The sequence below is a fragment of the Stenella coeruleoalba genome (assembly GCF_951394435.1).
Source record: "Stenella coeruleoalba genome assembly, chromosome: 14".
Taxonomy (NCBI): Eukaryota; Metazoa; Chordata; class Mammalia; order Artiodactyla; family Delphinidae; genus Stenella; species Stenella coeruleoalba.
In genome coordinates, this window is record NC_137160.1 from 72128931 (window position 1) to 72147256 (window position 18326).

General features: G+C 47.3%; 1 protein-coding gene across 2 annotated transcripts in view; it reads left to right on the forward strand.

Annotated features, from left to right (window-relative positions):
• ACACB (acetyl-CoA carboxylase beta) overlaps positions 1-18326 on the forward strand; it is a 138505-nt gene that overhangs the window by 97772 nt on the left and 22407 nt on the right. For both annotated transcript variants that reach the window (XM_079942307.1, XM_079942306.1), the window contains 13 exons: positions 401-514; positions 679-792; positions 1372-1461; positions 4522-4640; positions 5731-5868; positions 6675-6774; positions 6863-6970; positions 9217-9273; positions 9510-9551; positions 11275-11490; positions 12919-13074; positions 13948-14151; positions 15519-15674. In XM_079942307.1, coding sequence (XP_079798433.1) covers positions 401-514; positions 679-792; positions 1372-1461; positions 4522-4640; positions 5731-5868; positions 6675-6774; positions 6863-6970; positions 9217-9273; positions 9510-9551; positions 11275-11490; positions 12919-13074; positions 13948-14151; positions 15519-15674 — 1614 coding nt within the window. The remainder of the gene's footprint in view (positions 1-400; positions 515-678; positions 793-1371; positions 1462-4521; positions 4641-5730; positions 5869-6674; positions 6775-6862; positions 6971-9216; positions 9274-9509; positions 9552-11274; positions 11491-12918; positions 13075-13947; positions 14152-15518; positions 15675-18326) is intronic.

Below are 18326 nucleotides of genomic sequence, written 5' to 3' on the forward strand. Positions count from 1 at the left end.
GCGTTGCCTCTCCGAGCCTCAGTTTCCTCATCTGTAAAATGGGAATCATATAGTAACTTGTCAGTGGGTTGGGGGCATTTGAGGAAATGAGTGGAAAGGGTCTAGCTGCTTGCCCGGCCATAGTAAGTACCTGATAAGTGCTGGCCATTAACAGTGATGCAGGCAGAGACTTTGTTGTCTTTTTCTTCATGCCAGGAATTTAGGGCATGTTTTGGGGTGGATGAATGGGAGAGTGAATGAATAGGGGGGTACTTGGTGGAGAGTGGCCAAGGGTATGTGTATCACACTGTGCGGGTTTGCGGGGGCAGCCACACCCCCACCCCCCTGGCCAAGGGTGAATGCTGGCCTGTTTCCTTCTGGTAGAACAGAGAGCCATTTGGATTGTTTCTCTCCCCCAAAGGATGAGCTCTGTGGCCCAGACCCTTCCCTGTCAGATGAGCTGACCTCCATCCTCAGCGAGCTCACTCAGCTGAGCAAAAGCAAGCACTGCAAAGTGGCCCTCAGAGCCAGGCAGGTAGGGTCGCCAGCCGTGGTCCCCACCGTGCATGACGTCACAGGGTGCCGCCCTTCCCCACACGCGGCCCCCACCATGCATGTCCCCTCTGCTGCAGGACCCGCCCCTTGGCTCCTCCCCATGAGGATGGCTCACCCCAGCCCCTCTGTCCCCTCCCCCTGCAGGTCCTGATTGCCTCCCACCTCCCCTCCTATGAGCTGAGGCACAACCAGGTGGAGTCCATTTTCCTGTCTGCCATCGACATGTATGGCCACCAGTTCTGCCCGGAAAACCTCAAGGTGAGGCCACCTCCATCCATGCACTTGGCAGAGAGCATGCGCCGTGGCCCACGTGGGGCCTGGGGGTGGGGAAGCGGGCTCCCCTTCCCTCGATGGGCTGGCACTCGGGTGCAGGGCACAGCTGCCAACTCCAGTGGTTTAGTCCAGTGTGGCCAGGGCTGCCCAGGGGAGGCTCTGGGAGAGGTTGAGTCCTGCAGGATGGACAGAGCCTCAGGCAGCCAGGCTCTCCCAGGAGGTGTGATGTTAAAAGTTCATGTGTCATGGAGCTTATTGGAAGCTGGGAGCACTCACATGGTTGGGTCATGGCTTCATCTTCCCAGGGCTCCCCCACCTCCTAAATCTGCCTCATTCACAGGCTTCCAGGCACCTCCTCCACATCTGGAGCTGGGAGCCCTGGGAGCAGTCACCCCAGAACTGCCTCCATGTTCAGATCTCGTGGGCCTGGGAAATGGGCAACGTTTCGTGATAACAATACGACCAGCCTCCTTCCCTGCCCCCATCCCTCCTGCTTATCTGACTGCTGGTTAGAACTCGTTAACATTCCCTTTTCCTTCTTTTTCCCACTTCCATTTCCTGTAGAAATTAATACTCTCAGAAACGACCATATTTGACGTCCTGCCCACTTTCTTCTATCATGCTAACAAAGTCGTCTGCATGGCATCCTTGGAGGTAAGTAGGAGAGAGGCCCCCGTAACAGCACCAGTACTGACCATGCCGGTCCTAACATCCACTGCCCGCCTGCCACATGCCTGACCCTGGACCACGTGCCTGGCAAACGTGATCTTATCATTCTCTGTACAAGGTAGGTCCTGTTACTTACACCTGTCTCACGGAGAAGAGAACAGAGGCTCAGAGAGGTGAAGCAACTTGCTCAAGGTCACACAGCTAGGAAGTAGCAAAACCAGGATTCACATTAGGTCTGTCTTAGTCCAGAGTCCTTGCTGGTAAGCCCTGCTATCTTGTGTGCCATTCTAGCCTCCTCCGGACCAGGCACAGTTAAATATGAACCCCCAAGGGCCAAGTCTGAGGCACTTCATCCAAACTTTCCAACTCACCTGCCTTAGATACCTTTGAAAGACTTTTCCACTTGGAACTATGAGAGCCGGAAGGAGCCTAGGTGACAGTTTAAGGTGACCTCCCTGTGTGTCAGGCAGAGATGAACACGAGCAGTGGCAAAACCTGGATTAGAGCCAGGTTGTCTGCTTCCGCTCTGGTCTTCCTGAATTCAGGGGCTGAGAGGTGTTTGGTTAATTTCAGGACATCACGATGTTCCATCTGCTCTTTCAGAATCCTTTCAAGGAGTTATGAGATGATGGGTGTTTTCAACTTGACTGTCTTCCCCGGTGATTTCTCCTCATTTCTTCAACTTGACTGTCTTCCCCTGGTGATTTCTCCTCATTTCTTTACCCTCTGAACTTGGAGTCTCAGTCCCCTGTGGTACCCACTCTTCTGCCATCTTTTAGACCCCATGGGTCACCCATCCTGATGCCAGAAGGTTGACTGGGTCTCCATGGAGACCATTTTGGGCTTGTAAGCATGTTACAGCCAGTGTCTCTGGGCCTGCAATTTTTACCCCTCCCCTGGTTTCGACTCCAAGAACCCCTCCAGGCCCCACTCTTTGTTCGCAGCAGTGAGACCTAATACAGCTCTTAAGTAGCTACCAAGTGTTTTCCCCCGTCTTCAGTTTTCACCAGTAATTATTGAGACCTACTGTATTCCAGCTGCTGGGGATACATTAGAGAATAACCATAGTCTCTGCCTTAGTGGAGCCTCTCTGGCTGGGGAGAGACACACACTCAGTATTTCTTTAATTATACGCGTGATAGGGCCACAGAGGGAAAATGCAGGCCATGATGAGAATTGCACAGCAGTACTTAACCTTACCAGGAGGTTCGACTCAGACTTTGATGAGAAAGTGACATGAAAGTGTCTGAAGAGCAAGTAGGAATTTGTGGGAGGGAGAAGCAGAGAGATTCCAGTCAGTGGCGTGTGCAAAGGTCCAAGCTGTGTGACCTCTGGCAAGTTGCTTTCCTTCTCTGGACTCTTAGATTCGTGTACTTTAGATAGGGATAGTAATGCTGACCTCACAGCATGAGTAAGCATCAGATGTGAGTATTGATCACCATTGTCACCCATCATCCAAACACCTGTCCTATGTAGGGGGTCCTAAGTCTAGGGGTCCTGAGTCAGATAGAAAGCAGCAGCCCACCTTCCCCACTTAATAAAGTGCTGAATCCCATTTATTTCTGTTTGTGATTTTTCTAGGACGCTTTCTTAACACGTTCCATCACTTGGTTGGGCAGTTTTATTGAATAGGATCCAACCTTTTCTTCACGACTCAAGATGAACATTGTAAACATAAGGTTTTCACTTGGCCTCTTGAGTTGTGTAGAGTTTTGTCCCCGCGTAAAATGTGTCTGGTCCTCCCAGACCATGCCCAGGGTCACTGATTCTCTAGGAAGACTCCAGGACTCAGCATATAGATGTGCTCACAGTTGTGGTTTATTACAGCAAAAGGATACAAAGCACAGTCAGCAGAGAGAAAGGGCTCATGGGGTGAAGGCCAGAGGACACCATGCACAAGCTTCCAGTGGTCCTCCAGGCACTTTTAATTCCTTGACAAACAAATTATGGCCACACATGGAAAAGTTGTCTACCACAGAAGCTCATTAGAGACTTAACACCCACAGTTTTATTGGGGGCTGGTCACATAGGCACTCTCTGCCTGACACATACCAAACTTCTAAACTCCCAGGAAGAAAACACACGTTCAACATAAATCATGCTGTTTGCATAGATTAGGCAACGTCAACCATTCTTATCTGGGAATGGTGGGAATCCTCCCTAAATCTGGGTTCTTAGTTGCTAGCAAAAGGCCAGCCTTGCAAGCAGGCCTTTCAAAGGATAGCAATTAGGCCTGCTGTGTTAACTTTTGCTGCACAGTCCCTGGCTTCCCTATTCAATTAAAAAAATTCCCAATGCTTAGACTCTAGAACCATGTGGTCCAATATGGCAGCCACTGGCCACGCATGGCTTTTGAGCCACACTTGCAGTGTGGCCAGTCTGACTGAGCTGTGCTTGAAGTGTAAGATACACACTGGATTCCAGAGACTCAGTATGGAGAAAGAATTTAAAATATCTTAATTTTTTTAAATTGATTACATGTTGAAATGATAATGTTTTAGGTATTGGGGATGACATGAAATATATTATTAAAATTATATTTAACCTCTTGCCTTTTTTTAAGTATCAACTGGAAAAATCTGAAATTGATTTAAAATTGCCTACGTGGCCTGTGTTGTATTTCTGTTGGACAGTGTTACTCTAGAGCAGGGGTCAGCAAACTATAGTCTGTGGGCCACATCTGGCCCACTGCCCGGTTTTGTAAATAAAGTTTTATTGGAACACAGCCACGCCTGCTCATTTACGTATTGTCAGTGGCACGAATGTATGCCCCCTGTAGTGGAAGCGTGGAGTCTTAACCACTGGACCGCCAGGGAAGTCCCTACAACAGCAGAATTGAGTAGTTGTGATAAAGATATATTCCACAAAAGCCTGAAATATTTACTATCTGGTCCTTTGCAGAGAAAGTAGCATCCTGAAGAGTGAGCAAATTTGCTGTTAGCTACCACTTTAGGGATCATATTTCAAGATCGTTTCTGGGACCCTTCAGCCTGAGTTTTCTCAGGTGTTGAGGGCACTCCGTCAGCTGTGCTTCTGTTTCATTAGGTTTATGTGCGGAGGGGCTACATCGCCTACGAGTTAACCAGCCTGCAGCACCGGCAGCTCTGGGACGGCACCTGCGTGGTGGAATTCCAGTTCATGCTGCCCTCCTCCCACCCAAACCGGTACAGAGTGGTACCCACCTGGGGGGCCAGCTTGTGCTGCTTTTCTCCCTGACCACTGTAGCCCTGTTTCTGGAGGGACCCAGCAGGGATGTCTGGGAACTGCTGGGAAGACGTCAGGTGCACCACTTCCCCACCCTGGCATCTCCCCCCATCTTTGTTCTCTCGTCTGTGAAATGGAGATAGCCCAGTGCTTATCTCCGGTAGCCACTGCCCACCTGTGGGATATTGAAATTAAAATGCGTTACAATTAAATTAAAAATTCAGTTCCTCGGTTGTACCAGCTGCATTCAAAGTGTGCACTGGCCACAAGCTCACATGTGGCTTGTACAAACAACGTGGGCACAGTGAGCCTCCCTCATCATTTAGGGAATGGGGGCAACCCCAACTTCCTGGACGCCAGCCAAGGGCCAGCCTTGCAAGTAGGTCCCTTTTTCAGGAGAGCAACTCAGGCCTGCTCTGTGGACTCTTTTCTGCCCCCGTCTGATGAGCAGCCCCTCCTTTGCTTGATTCCAGGACCCTATCCTAACTCCCCGGGGGACCCATTTGGATTTGCCCCTGGTGTGCAGTCAGTTCTGGGGGCAATGGCCACCTGAACTCCAGTGGGCTGCTGGCCTGGGGGTCAGTTTTGGTTTCTGGCCCTGTCCGTAGGGCGGGTTTGATGGAGGGGAGGGGTTAGGGGAGCAGAGGCCCGGAATGTCTTTCAGAACCAAGGCTGGCCCTTCCCCAGCCTCCGGGGGCTGGGGCTCTCCAGGAGGAATTGGCGCTGAGTGCATTCTTACTCTGGGCTGAGTTCACTACTGTGGATTTATCAGGCGACCATGTTGGAATTGGACTTGCCTGCATGCACGTACCGTTCATTCATTTATTCATTCACGTGTGGAGCTCTTGCTCTATACCAGGTCCTGAGGAATCAGATGAGACTCCCCAGCCCCTGTCGCTCTACCCCATCCCTTCCACCCCGATTCTAAGCCCCCCTCTTCCAGAAGGCTCTAATGTGGCGCTGGCTCACCGCAGCTTCCAGGGCAGGAACAGCTCTTGGGGCTAGATCCACGGGTGGCTGCCTCACCCCCTCCTTCCCACTCCTCTGCAGGATGGCCGTACCCATCAGCATCACCAACCCTGAACTGCTGAGGCACAGCACGGAGCTCTTCATGGACAGTGGCTTCTCCCCCAAGTCCCAGCGGATGGGGGCCATGGTTGCCTTCCAGAGATTTGAGGATTTCACCAGGTACCCAGTGTGGCTCAGTCTCCCCAGAACACCCCATGCACAGGGGTTGAGTGAGCTTCCCCTGACCCCCACCCATTCATTGCACACACAGGTGGGGGTGGCCCAGACACACGGCACAGCGAGTTAATAATAACAGAATAATAATATCATCAAAAGCGTGGGCTTTTGTGTCAGCACCTCCTGCTCTTGAATTCTGGCTCTGCACTGCTTCCTGACTATAAGACTCTGAACAAATGATTTCTCTCTGTACCTTCGTTTTCTCATCTGTATAATGGGCATAAGAGAAGGACTGACTTCGTAGGGTCACAAGGAAAATTAAATGAGATAATACATATAAAATATTGTATTTAAACTATAGTTAATATGTAAATAACGTGCTCAGAAATGTCAGCATCGTTGCCCTTTTTTCAACTTGGTCCTGTATGTTATGCATCGTGCTTGGACTATCTGTGTTTGCAGCAGCCTTGGGAGGTGTAGTGGTTACTTTTGTTATCCTCAGTTGACTCAGAGGAGTGAGATGAGGTTGCAAGGGTCTACCGGCCAGTAAAAGGGGGACCCCAGCCATGCCCCCAAAGTGTTGGGAATCATTTCTTTTATTCAGCATCTCAAATCACATAGGTTCATCCTTCCCTTTTGGGAAAGACCCCATCGATGGTGCCTTGGACCTAGTCAGGAACCACAGGAATTCTGCACAGACTTGGATGTGCTTGCAGAGTGGTGGTTGGGAAAGAGTGAGGGTCAGGCCTGACCTATTGCCTTGTGGGGCAGCGGCCCCTCAGCCCTCCCTCTCTGCCTCGTGCCCCCAGGAACTTTGATGAGGTCATTTCCTGCTTTGCCAACGTGCCTAAGGACGTTCCTCTCTTCAGCAAGGCCCGTACTTCCCTGTACTCCGAGGATGACAGCAAGGTGAGTGTCTGAGCAGGGAGCAAGCGGAGGAGGGGGCGGGCTGGGGCCCTGGGCCCTTCTACTGCCTACCCTTGGTTTTCTCTCCCAGAGCCTCCGAGAAGAGCCGATCCACATCCTGAACGTGGCCATCCAGTACGCAGACTACCTGGAGGACGAGCAGCTGGTGCCTGTTTTCCGGACATTCGTTCAGTCCAAGGTATGCTGGGCAGCCTCTGGTTCTGGGTCCCTGGAGAAGGAGGAAGGGCTCTCTTGGTGAGGTGTCCATGTGCCCAAGTCACTTACATAAACAACCATGTACGCATATAACTGTGGGTTGGTTTGGTAAGCATGTGGTGTCCATTGCCGGCATGGATTCTTACCCAGCAGTAGGGACAGCTGTTACATATGCTTAATGACCCCAGCTGCAGACAGATGTGGAGCAGCTTGGCAAGTGTAGGTAGTAGAATTACGGGGCAGGTGCTGTGTGACCTCCAGCAGGTTACTTTATCTCTCTGATCCTTAAGTTTTCCCATCTGTAAAAAGGGATACTTAAGCTCATAAATTAATCACATCTGCCAGGCACACTGTATAGCTGTTAGTTCTTTACCCTCCTGACTTGGTCTCAACTTTAAGAACACTTGGAAATTTTTGGCTGTCGCTTTTTAGTGTGTTCATCTGTACATGTGTTGTATCCCCCATGTTATTCTGGTGGGAGGGACACTTCTTACCTCCTCTGACTTGGTGTCCCTCAGAGGACCTGGCCTGGTGCTTCCTAGGCAGGAGATGTTGGGTGAATAATGCACGGATGATGCCATGAAAGCTTAGGGACATTGTTGTTAGTGATGTACTTAGCCTTGTGTGATTGATTAATCAACAGTGTAATGACGTACATTGTAGAAAATGTTGAAGGGGCAGACGGATCTGAAGAGCTTGCCCCCACCATCCAGGGCAGTGACTGTGGTATATTTCCCTCTAGCCTGTTTCTTAACATAGCTGATGTCCTTACTGGACTTTGAGCTTGGCATCCCATGGCTTAGATAAGGCAGCGTTTGAGCTGTTGGCAGTTTGCCTGCCCCCTAACCAAATCAGATGATGCTCAAGATACTTGGTGGTTCTTCCCCCGAGGGGGCAGTGGAGGGACGTCAGAATCACCTGTGAACAGCCGTGCTATGGGGGGCAACGTGGCTGTGTGTGGGAAGGAGACAGTTCTCTACATATCGACCCAAGAGGATATGCATGAACTAGAAAAGATTAAACGTATGTGTCTCTGTACAAATAAGTGTTTATATACAGCATACCAAAGAGAGGAAAGTTAGCAGAATGTACACCTACCAGGAGAGTGGGAGACATTTTAATGTTACATATTTCTATATTATTTAAAAACTTTTGCACTAAGAAGATACATACGTACACATTCGCAGACACATACACACACCTGTACATTCACGCACACCTGTACATTCACGCACACCTTTAACTGAGAAGAGTAATCAGGCTCCCAGTAGAATCCTCTTCATTTTCCAATTTATCCCGTTTTCTTTGCAACCTGCATTCTGTTAAGTGCCTTACCTCTTTCTGAAATAGGCTAAGACTCTTCATTTCTCCTAGTAATTTTCCTTATCACATGGAGAAATTTAAAAATATCCTTGTTTTCTGGTCTTCTGGGTTTTTTTCCTTTCCTCAGAGAACTATACAGAATAGTATTTATTTCGTTTAGGGAGCAACTAAAAACAGTTTAGTACTTTCCTTGGGTAATTTTTGACTGAAGTCGAATATACACAGCAGTGCACAAATCATGAATGTACAGCCTGGTGAATTTGCACAGGGAATTCCCAAGTGTGACCAACATTCAGATCAAGAAATGACTGCTCTGGCCCCTTCTTGAGCCTCTTCCCATCACTACGTCTCCGCCGCCAGAGATAACCAGCCAGTAGCCTGACTTCTAATAGTAGAGATTAGTTTTGTCTATTTTAGAGTTTTGTATAAACTAAAGCATATGGTTTGTACTTTTTTGTGTCAGGCTTTTTTATTCAGCTTGTCGTCTTCTTTTTTTTAAATACAGCAGTGCCCCATCCCACCAATTTCATTAAAGAGTTCATGAAATGTTAAGATATATATATATATATATATACTGTGTATTCATAGAGTTGTGTAGCCATCATTATGTTTTAGGACGTTTTCACCACTCCCACCAAGATACCCATTAGCAGTCACCCCACGTTCCCTCCACCCAAAACCCTTTCCCCTGCCCTAGGCAACCACTAATCTACTTTCTGTCTCTATGGATTGGCATGTTCTGAGTGTTTCCTATCAATGGGATAAATGGAATTTCATACACTATGAGGTCTTTGGGGACGGGCCTCTTTCACTCGGCATGCTTTCAAGGTTGATCCGGGTGGTGACAGATATCATTCCTTTTTGTGGCCAAATATGATCCCACTGTGTTTTTGGTTTTTAATGCAGCAAAACATCCTTGTGGAGTATGGACTCCGAAGAATTACGTTCCTGATTGCCCAAGAGGTCAGTCCGATTCTCAGCGCATCTGAGTTTTTCGCATTCTTCAAGACTGGGTGCCATCTGTTTGATGTTTACTCTGTAGATTGGGGTGGAAAAAATCAGTCCCTAGAGAAGAGATGGCTTTCCAAACGATTCATTCTAGAAGTGGACTGGGTTAGGGTTAAAAATCACAGAACAGGTCTATAAATATTTAAATGAGTCTTGCTTGATTTGTCTTTCATATGGATTTCTTTTTGCAGAAAGAATTTCCCAAGTTTTTCACATTCAGAGCAAGAGACGAGGTATGGTGAAGAGCAATGAACTGGTTCTGGCTTCCCTGGGAGATTTGATATTCAGCAAGAATATGGTTCTTAGTCCTTGTGGTGTCCCCATATTCTAGAACATGCAACTTTTGTGTAGATTCCAGCCTTCCTCTGGGCTGGTATTTCCAGTGAGAGCCCCGTGTTGCTCTGTGGAGCTCAGACCCCACGTTTCCCTCCCTTTCAGCCTTCACTACAGGTTTCTGTCTCACCTGGATACTTTTTGTACTTGCCGGTGTAACTCTGTAAGACGGTTCTCCCAAACTCTTTTTCTTTTCTTTTTTTTTTTTTAATATCTTTATTGGAGTATAATTGTTTACAATGTTATGTTAGTTTCTACTGTACAACAAAGTGAATCAGCCATACGTATACATATATCCCCATATGCCCTCCCTCTTGAGCCTGCCTCCCACCCTCCCTATCCCACTGCTCTAGGTGGTCACAGAGCACCAAGCTGATCTCCCTGTGCTATGCAGCTGCTTCCCACTAACTTCTGTTTTACATTTGGTAGTGTATATATGTCAATGCCACTCTCTCACTTCATCCCAGCTTACCCTTCCCCCTCCCCGTGTCCTCACGTCCATTCTCTACGTCTGCGTCTTTATTCCTGCCCTGCCACTATGTTCATCAGTACCGTTTTTTTAGATTCCATATATATGCGTTAGCATATGGTATTTGTTTTTCTCTTTCTGACTTACTTCAGTCTGTATGACAGACTCTAGGTCCATCCACCTCACTATAGATAACTCAATTTCGTTCCTTTTTATGGCTGAGTAATATTCCATTGTATATCTGTGCCACACCTTCTTTATCCATTCATCTGTCAATGGACATTTGGCCAACCTCTTTTTCTTATGTTCTTCCAGAACAGTGGTTGGCAAACTATGGCTTGCAGGCCAGCCTCCTGTTTTTATAACCACAGTTTGATTGGGACGGAGGCCACACCCATTAATCACTTACTGTCTCCTGTAGCTTTCTCGCTCCAGCAGCTGAATCGAGTACAGTTGGCCCTCCGTGTTCACGGATTCCACATTCGTGGATTCACCCAACCATGGACGGAATCTCCGCAGTTGGTTGTGTCCGCGGATGCAGAACCCGCGGATTCGGAAGGTGGACTGCGGTTGTGACCGACCGTATACTCCATCAGTCCTCTGGCCTTTTAAGAAAAAGTTTGCTCATCCTTATTCTAGAACAGGTGGGCTTGTTCCCAGCACAAATCCAGTCTCCACTGAACAGTGTTTTAATTTATCCAAAGCCTTACTTTCCTAGTTAAGACGCATCCTTTCTTCAGCTTCTTCATTTTCTCTCCAGTCTCCAGCACAGTCAGTCGCCTCCTTCTGAGGACCGATTTCCACAAGGAAGCTAAGGCTTAGTGACTTCTTGAGAAATACTCTGTGTGGTGGCAGATAGAGAACAGCCCGGTGGTGCCAGCAGGTGCTGGGGACTAGCTGGCTCCCCTGGGGCCAAGAGGCTTATGCCAACACAGGGTTCCATGCTCGTGGCTCTCCTCTGCACCATCGCAAAATCCCAAATCTCTTGAGCTCCCAATTAGAGGACATCATGAATGCTTCATTCCTGAGTTCTAAACCCGCAAACACCAGGGATCTGCAGGACAGGGCGTGGATCAAGCAGGCACGCAGCCCCAGTGTCCAACGCCACCTGTGTCTGTGTGTCCATCTGTTTTCTCTCTCTGGTCGGCCCACAGTTTGCAGAAGATCGCATTTACCGTCACTTGGAGCCGGCCCTGGCCTTCCAGCTGGAGCTCAGCCGGTTGCGTAACTTTGACATAACTGCCATGCCCTGCGCCAACCACAAGATGCATTTGTACCTGGGCGCTGCCAGAGTGAAAGAGGGCGCAGAGGTCACGGACCACAGGTTCTTCATCCGCGTCATCATCAGGCATTCGGACCTGATCACCAAGGTAGGATGTCACAGGGTCTTTCTCCCCCTGAACTTGTCACTCACGTGCTGCCCTTGCCTTCATTGAGTTCCTGCTCTGGGTCAGGCCCTGGGCTGCACTCTGGGGATCTCAGGGTGCACAGGGCACACACAGCCCTGCCCTTGTGACTGACACTCCAGTCTGGGGACGGAGTGGGAGGTGGAAAATGAAGTGGTCTGTTCTCATGGGGCGTCATGTGAATTCTTCCTTCTGTCACAGAGATCTCTCTGCATGAGGAGAGAATTGGGAGGATAGAAAAGAAATATCCTGATTTGTTAAGGGGATTTTTTTGTACTTGCTCATTGCGTGAGAGATCACGTCCCATTGTTTCTTGCATTTAGAAAAGTAATTCATGATTATATTGTGAAGATTGCAAAAAATACTGAAAATATTTTTAAAAATTAAGGAAAAGGACCAGAATCCTGCCATTCAGGGGTCAGCCCTGTTGGTGACCCTTTCTAGGCCTAATTCCATATATGTATTGGGATTGGGTTGTAGGTGTAATGTTACAGATAGGAGCTCAGGCTGGACAAATCATTTAAAGGCTTTTTTTTTTTTTTTCACTGTAGACCTCTTTCCATGTTAATGAAGATGATTTCCTTCATGCAGTTCCCTTGCATGGATGTATATCTTGTGTGTGTAATGTTTTTTAACACATCCCCTAGTGGTGGATGTTAAGCTAATCAGTATTTTCCTGCCTCTGTCACCTAGATATTTTAATAGCTTTTATGATTATCCAGGTACGGTAAGGCCGACAGATCAGGAGACAGTTATGATCAAAAAGATGGTTTATTTGTTATCACAGATTCCAAGAGGAGGGGGCGTGCTGAGCCGTGGGGGCCACATGGGGAAGCACCAGGGCTGCTCAGGAGGCAGAGGGAGGGGGGATACATGGACAGGAGCCTTTATTGTGGATTCCGCAGGAAGGAATGGGTGAGGCAGGGTGAGCAGGCTTGGGACTGGCTAGCTTGAGTAATTTCAGCAGGCTGTGAGCATAGGGACTGTCTCTAGTTGTCTGATACCTGGCCCTGGGGTGATTAGGGCCAGTGGATAGTGGCCTGGAGGGTGAGAGCCTGACAAGGAGGTCGTTGGGGTGTGGGGTCTGGATTGGTTGGTTTGCCTGAAACGCATGCTCATGGGTGAGTTGTTTATAAACTCTAGGAATTGGCTAACCTGGGAGGGGCAGTCCCTCCAGGGTCAGCCAGGCCCAGCTGTCAAAGCCTCAGAATACAGAAAATAACAGAGGTGCTGAATACACGAGACAGCCTTGGACAGCCCGTTACCTCTGGAGGCAGGGCTCTGCTGTCTGACCTGGCACACCTTTTGGAGGAGGGGGATGCTCTCCTTTCCCTTTGACTCTCTGGGCCTTGCGCCCCTGGCCTAGCGGCTGCCCCTCTCCCCCCTTGACAGGAAGCCTCCTTCGAGTACCTGCAGAACGAAGGCGAGCGGCTGCTTCTGGAGGCCATGGACGAGCTGGAGGTGGCGTTCAACAACACCAGCGTGCGCACCGACTGCAACCACATCTTCCTCAACTTCGTGCCCACCGTCATCATGGACCCCTCTAAGGTCTCACCTCTGGGGGTGGGGCTCTCACCAGGCTCCAGGTTCACCTTCACTGGGACCTTCCTGCTTCAGGGTATCGTCTCCTGGTGCTCGAGACCTGAGCTCCAGGATGCGTATGTGCATGTCTGAGCCTCACTTGCTGCAGGTGGAGAACAAACCTTCCATTGATTAATTGTAGAGCCGTTTTTCAGCCACCACCCTTAGGACTGTCCCTAAGGATATTCCCCCTCCGTGGGCACGCTTCACGTTTCGGAAGACACAGATGCCCCAAATGTCCTTTACAAAACAAAATTTTGTCCTCTCCCTAGTTGCAGGCTCTGTTGGGGGCTGCATGTGGGTGGGGGAAGCGGGGTGAGAACCTGAGGTCCGTGGCTCAGCCATTCTCCATTGGCTGGTTCTTCACGAGCAGGCAGAGTCTGTGGTGGTGATTCTGGATGAAAGAAGTTCTAGTCCATCAGCTTGGCATGTGTGGGGTGCAGAGGCCCATGCTGATTCCCCAACTCCACCAGTTCACATAGTTCCTTGAAGAAGAAAATGCATAGGCTTGGGATGCATGATGGAGAGAAAGACAGGGTAACATAGGGGCACTAGCTCTTACCAGCCTCAGTTTCCACATCTGTCAGTGGGGGACAAAAGTACCAGCCTCTCTGAGTAATGATGGGGACAGAGTGAGATAATGAGCTTACATGCTTAGCATGATACCTTTGATTATTATCAGCTTAGAGTTAATGGATACATGCTACGTATTCCTCTGCTATATACATGCAGTGCGTTTTGCATTCAGTATATCTCATCTTTCTGTTATAATCAGAGCTAGAACTATTACGAGTGTGCGCGGAATGGGTCCTGAAATTGAATTGCTGTGGTATGCTGCAGATTGAGGAGTCAGTGCGGTCCATGGTGATGCGCTACGGCAGCCGGTTGTGGAAACTCCGCGTGCTCCAGGCTGAGGTCAAGATCAACATCCGCCAGACCACCACCGACCGCGCCGTTCCCATCCGCCTGTTCATCACCAACGAGTCAGGCTACTACCTGGACATCAGCCTCTACAAAGAAGTGACCGACCCCAGATCTGGAAACGTAAGGCCGGGCTGGCTCACAGAGGTCGAGTCAAAGTGGAGGCAGGCTGCCCGGAGAGCAAGACGTAGATTAAAATGGCACTTGGAAGCTTTGCTGTGTCTGACTGGGGCTGCTCCTCTGAGTTTTATGATAAACGCGTTAGCTTTTGAATCCCAGTTGTTCATTCCTCTGGGAAGGAGAATGAATCCAAAGTTTAATCCAGTCTAGAACCATGTTTGGGATAAGATGTGGAGTATTACGGCTTATTATAATACAGTTCCCAAGTTAGTTCAGTTAGGGAAATGTTATTTTCCCCAACTGTGTTTTGGAATAGACTTTTGTAAAATGAATCAAATTTCCTATTGTCTACTATATATACATGTAGTGGATTACATGTATATGTATATAATCGTTTTATTTTGAAACACTTAAAGACTCTCAAAAAGTTGCAAAAATAGCACAGAGGAGAAAATTTAGGACAGAGAATACTCATGTACCCTTCACCCAGCTTTCCCCAATGATAGCATCTTTTTTAACCAGAGACATTGTCAAGGCAGGAAGTTGACACTGGTCCACTTCCTGTCTTGACAAGTCTATTAACTCAAATGCAGACCTTATTTGGGTTTCACCAATTTTTACATGCACTCTGGTTTGTTTGGTGTGTGTGTGTGTGTGTGTGTGTGTGTGTGTGTGTGTGTGTGTGTGTTAGTAGTATGATAATTACAGTTTTGGAGCTGTGTCTCCACATCTGTTTCCCACAGTGGCAGAGAAGAGATTATTCTCCCGGGCACTCACTTTGTTATGTGATATGTGGTATGCTTCCCCTCATTATTGTAGTTGATTTACGATGTTGTGTTAATTTCTGCTATACAGCAGAGTGATTCAGTTATACATATATATACACATTATTTTTTTAATATTCTATTTCATTATGGTTTATCACAGAATACTGAATATAGTTCCCTGTGCTGTACACTAGGACCTTGTTGTTTATCCATTCTATATATAATAGCTTGCACCTACTAACCCCAAACTCCCAGTCCGTCCCTCTCCCACACACCCTCCCCCTTCACAACCACCAGTCTATTCTCTATGTCTGTGGGTCTGTTTCTGTTTCATAAGAGTTCCTTTGTGTCATATGTTAGATTCCACATATAAGTGGTATCATGTGATATTTGTCTTCCTTTGTATGGCTTATTTCACTTAGTATGATAATCTCTAGGTCCATCCATGTTGCTGCAAATGGCATTATTTCATTCTTTGTTCCGGCTGAGTAGTATTCCCTCATTGCATTTTCACTGAGGACTGGGAAGAAATAAATTGGGCAGGAGTGTGGTTCTCTGAGACTTGCCCTCCTCACTCTCTGTTTTTCTTTCTTTCTGGTCCAGATCATGTTTCACTCCTTCGGCAACAAACAAGGGCCCCAGCACGGGATGCTGATCAATACTCCCTACGTCACCAAGGATCTGCTCCAGGCTAAGCGATTCCAGGCCCAGTCCCTGGGTACCACCTATGTGTATGACTTCCCGGAAATGTTCAGGCAGGCAAGTCCTGAGGCTGAGACTCAGCACTGCCCAGGGTCCCCTTAGGGACTCCACTGGCATCCACACCCCCCATCCTTAGTTACTCTTTTTTTTTTTTTTGGCCGCACTGTGCGGCTTGTGGGATCTTAGTTCCCTGACCAGGGATTGAACCTGGGCCCACGGCAGTGAAAGCACCAAGTCTCAACCACTGGGGCACCAGGGAATTCCCCTTAGTTACTCTTCTGAAGACCCCACTCTAAAGAACACAGTATTCGTGAAGGAAAAGAAGCTAATATTGAGAATGACTTCATAGTATATTTTTCTAAAACAAACCTAATTTCATCCCAGTGATAAAAAGGAATATAGTATAGAAACTTTGGAAGGTAAAGGAGAACGGAAAGAAGGAAAAAGTGACTCCTTGTTCCACGTACTAAAGACAAATTGTTTACCACTTCCTTTTGGTCTTTTTAATGCTTATATTAAGTGCTGGCTACATGCCAGGAACCGTTCTAAGGGTAGATAGACCATGAGGAAGAGGATGGGGTCACTGCCTTTGAGGACTTTTTGGTCTACTTAAAAAAATAATGTTTTATGTTTTTATGATTATTAAATATACACTGGATACAGAAAAATAGGAATAAGCAAATAAAATTTCACTCATAGGTAATCACTTGTCTACCATTGAGGACTGCAATACCATTTTAGTGTATTTCCTTCAAGTATGCTTTCTATGCCTTTATTTTTTTTTTACGTAGAAGGGCCCTTCAAGGAGACTGAGCACACTGGCATTGGTGATATGGGTGCCTGTGTACATCTTCTCCGTTGCCTTGTGAATGACGTTCATGAAACTGAGGTTGTGGACTTCTACTGTCCGCAGGAAAGCATCAGTGTACTTTAGGCATAGGAGATCCAGGATAGTAGGAAAAGCTGCCGTTTAGGGTCCGTAAGGCCTGGGCCTGAGTTCCAAATCTGTCCTTTGCTTCCTGTGTGTCCCTGGGCAAGTTCCTTCACCTCTCTGGGCCTCACTTTCCTCCTCTGTAAAATGAGGCTAATAATATTACCTACTTCCCCAGGTTGTGGTAAGAAATATATATAAAGTATTCAGTAGAATGGAAACTTTTATAATTAAGAATGTCATTGTCTGTATCCTTTTGCCTCAGAAGTCACAGGCCATAAGAATAAGAAACAGACAAATCAGGAATAAATCCATCCACTTTCTTTTAGATAAAGAAACAGAGTATGGTGGACAACACATAAATTTGAAGACAGATGAAAATTTCTGAGAAAAATATATCTTATCAAAACTGACTCAAGAAGAAATAGAAAATGTAAATAGATTATAAGCATCAATGAAATTGAATTAATAGTTCAAAAACATCCATCTATTAAAATTGGGCCCAGCCAGGGACCTCCCTGGTGGCACAGTGGTTAAGAATCCACCTGCCAATGCAGGGGACACAGATTCGAGCCCTGGTCCGGGAAGATCGCACATGCCGCGGAGCAGCTAAGCCCGTGCGCCACAACTACTGAGCCTGCGCTCTAGAGCCCTCAAGCCACAACTACTGAAGCCCGCGTGCCTAGAGCCCATGCTCCGCAACGAGAAAAGCCACAGCAATGAGAAGCCCGTGCACAGCAACAAAGAGTAGCCCCCGCTCGCTGCAACTAGAGAAAGCCCACGCGCAACGAAGACCCAAAGCAGCCATAAATAAATAAATAAATAAATTTGGAAAAAAGCATTAATGAAATTGGATTCGTAGGTCAGAAACACCCATCTACTAAAATTGGTCCTAGACAGTTTTACAACAATTGTTGTCAAACCTTCAAGGGACAGATAATTCCCTTTGTATACAAACTGTTTAGAGAATAGAAACAACAAAGGGAATGCTTCTTAACTCATTTTATCAGGTTATTATTACTTTAATATTAATCCAAGGTAAGAACATTAGGAGAAAGGAAGTTTATTGTCTCATTTATGAACACGGACACGAATCATAATTAAAATATTAGCAAATGAAACCCAGTAATGATTTTTTAAAAAAATTTAGACTAAGTAGTATTTATCTTGTGACAGCTTGTCTGGTATTAGGAAGTCTATAGTTTACCATGTTAATAGATTAAGAACGAACTTAAATTTCTCAATAGGTGCAAAAAATGTATTTGAAAAGATAATATCTATTTATAATAAAAGCTTTTAATAAACTAGGACTAGAAGGGGACTTTTTTTTTAATTTATTTCTGGCTGCATCAGGTCTTCGTTGCTGCACGCGGGCTTTCTCTAGTTGCAGCAAGCAGGGGCTACTCTTCGTTGTGGTGTGCAGGCTTCTCGTTGTGGTGGCTTCTCTTGTTGCAGAGCATGGGTTGTAGGCACATGGGCTTCAGTAGTTGTGGCACGCAGGCTCAGTAGTTGTGGCTCACGGGCTGTAGAGCACACCCTCAGTAGTTATGACGCATAGGCTTAGTTGCTCCGCAGCATGTGGGATCTTCCTGGACCAGGGCTCAAACCCGTGTCCCCAGCATTGGCAGGGGGATTCTTAACCACTGTGCCACCAGGGAAGCCTCAAATTTGTTTATTTTGATAAAAGACATCCACCTAAAATTAATAGCACCTAATGGTGAAATGTTAGAAGTATTCGCTTCAAAGATAGGTACAGATAGAAATATCCATTAACACCC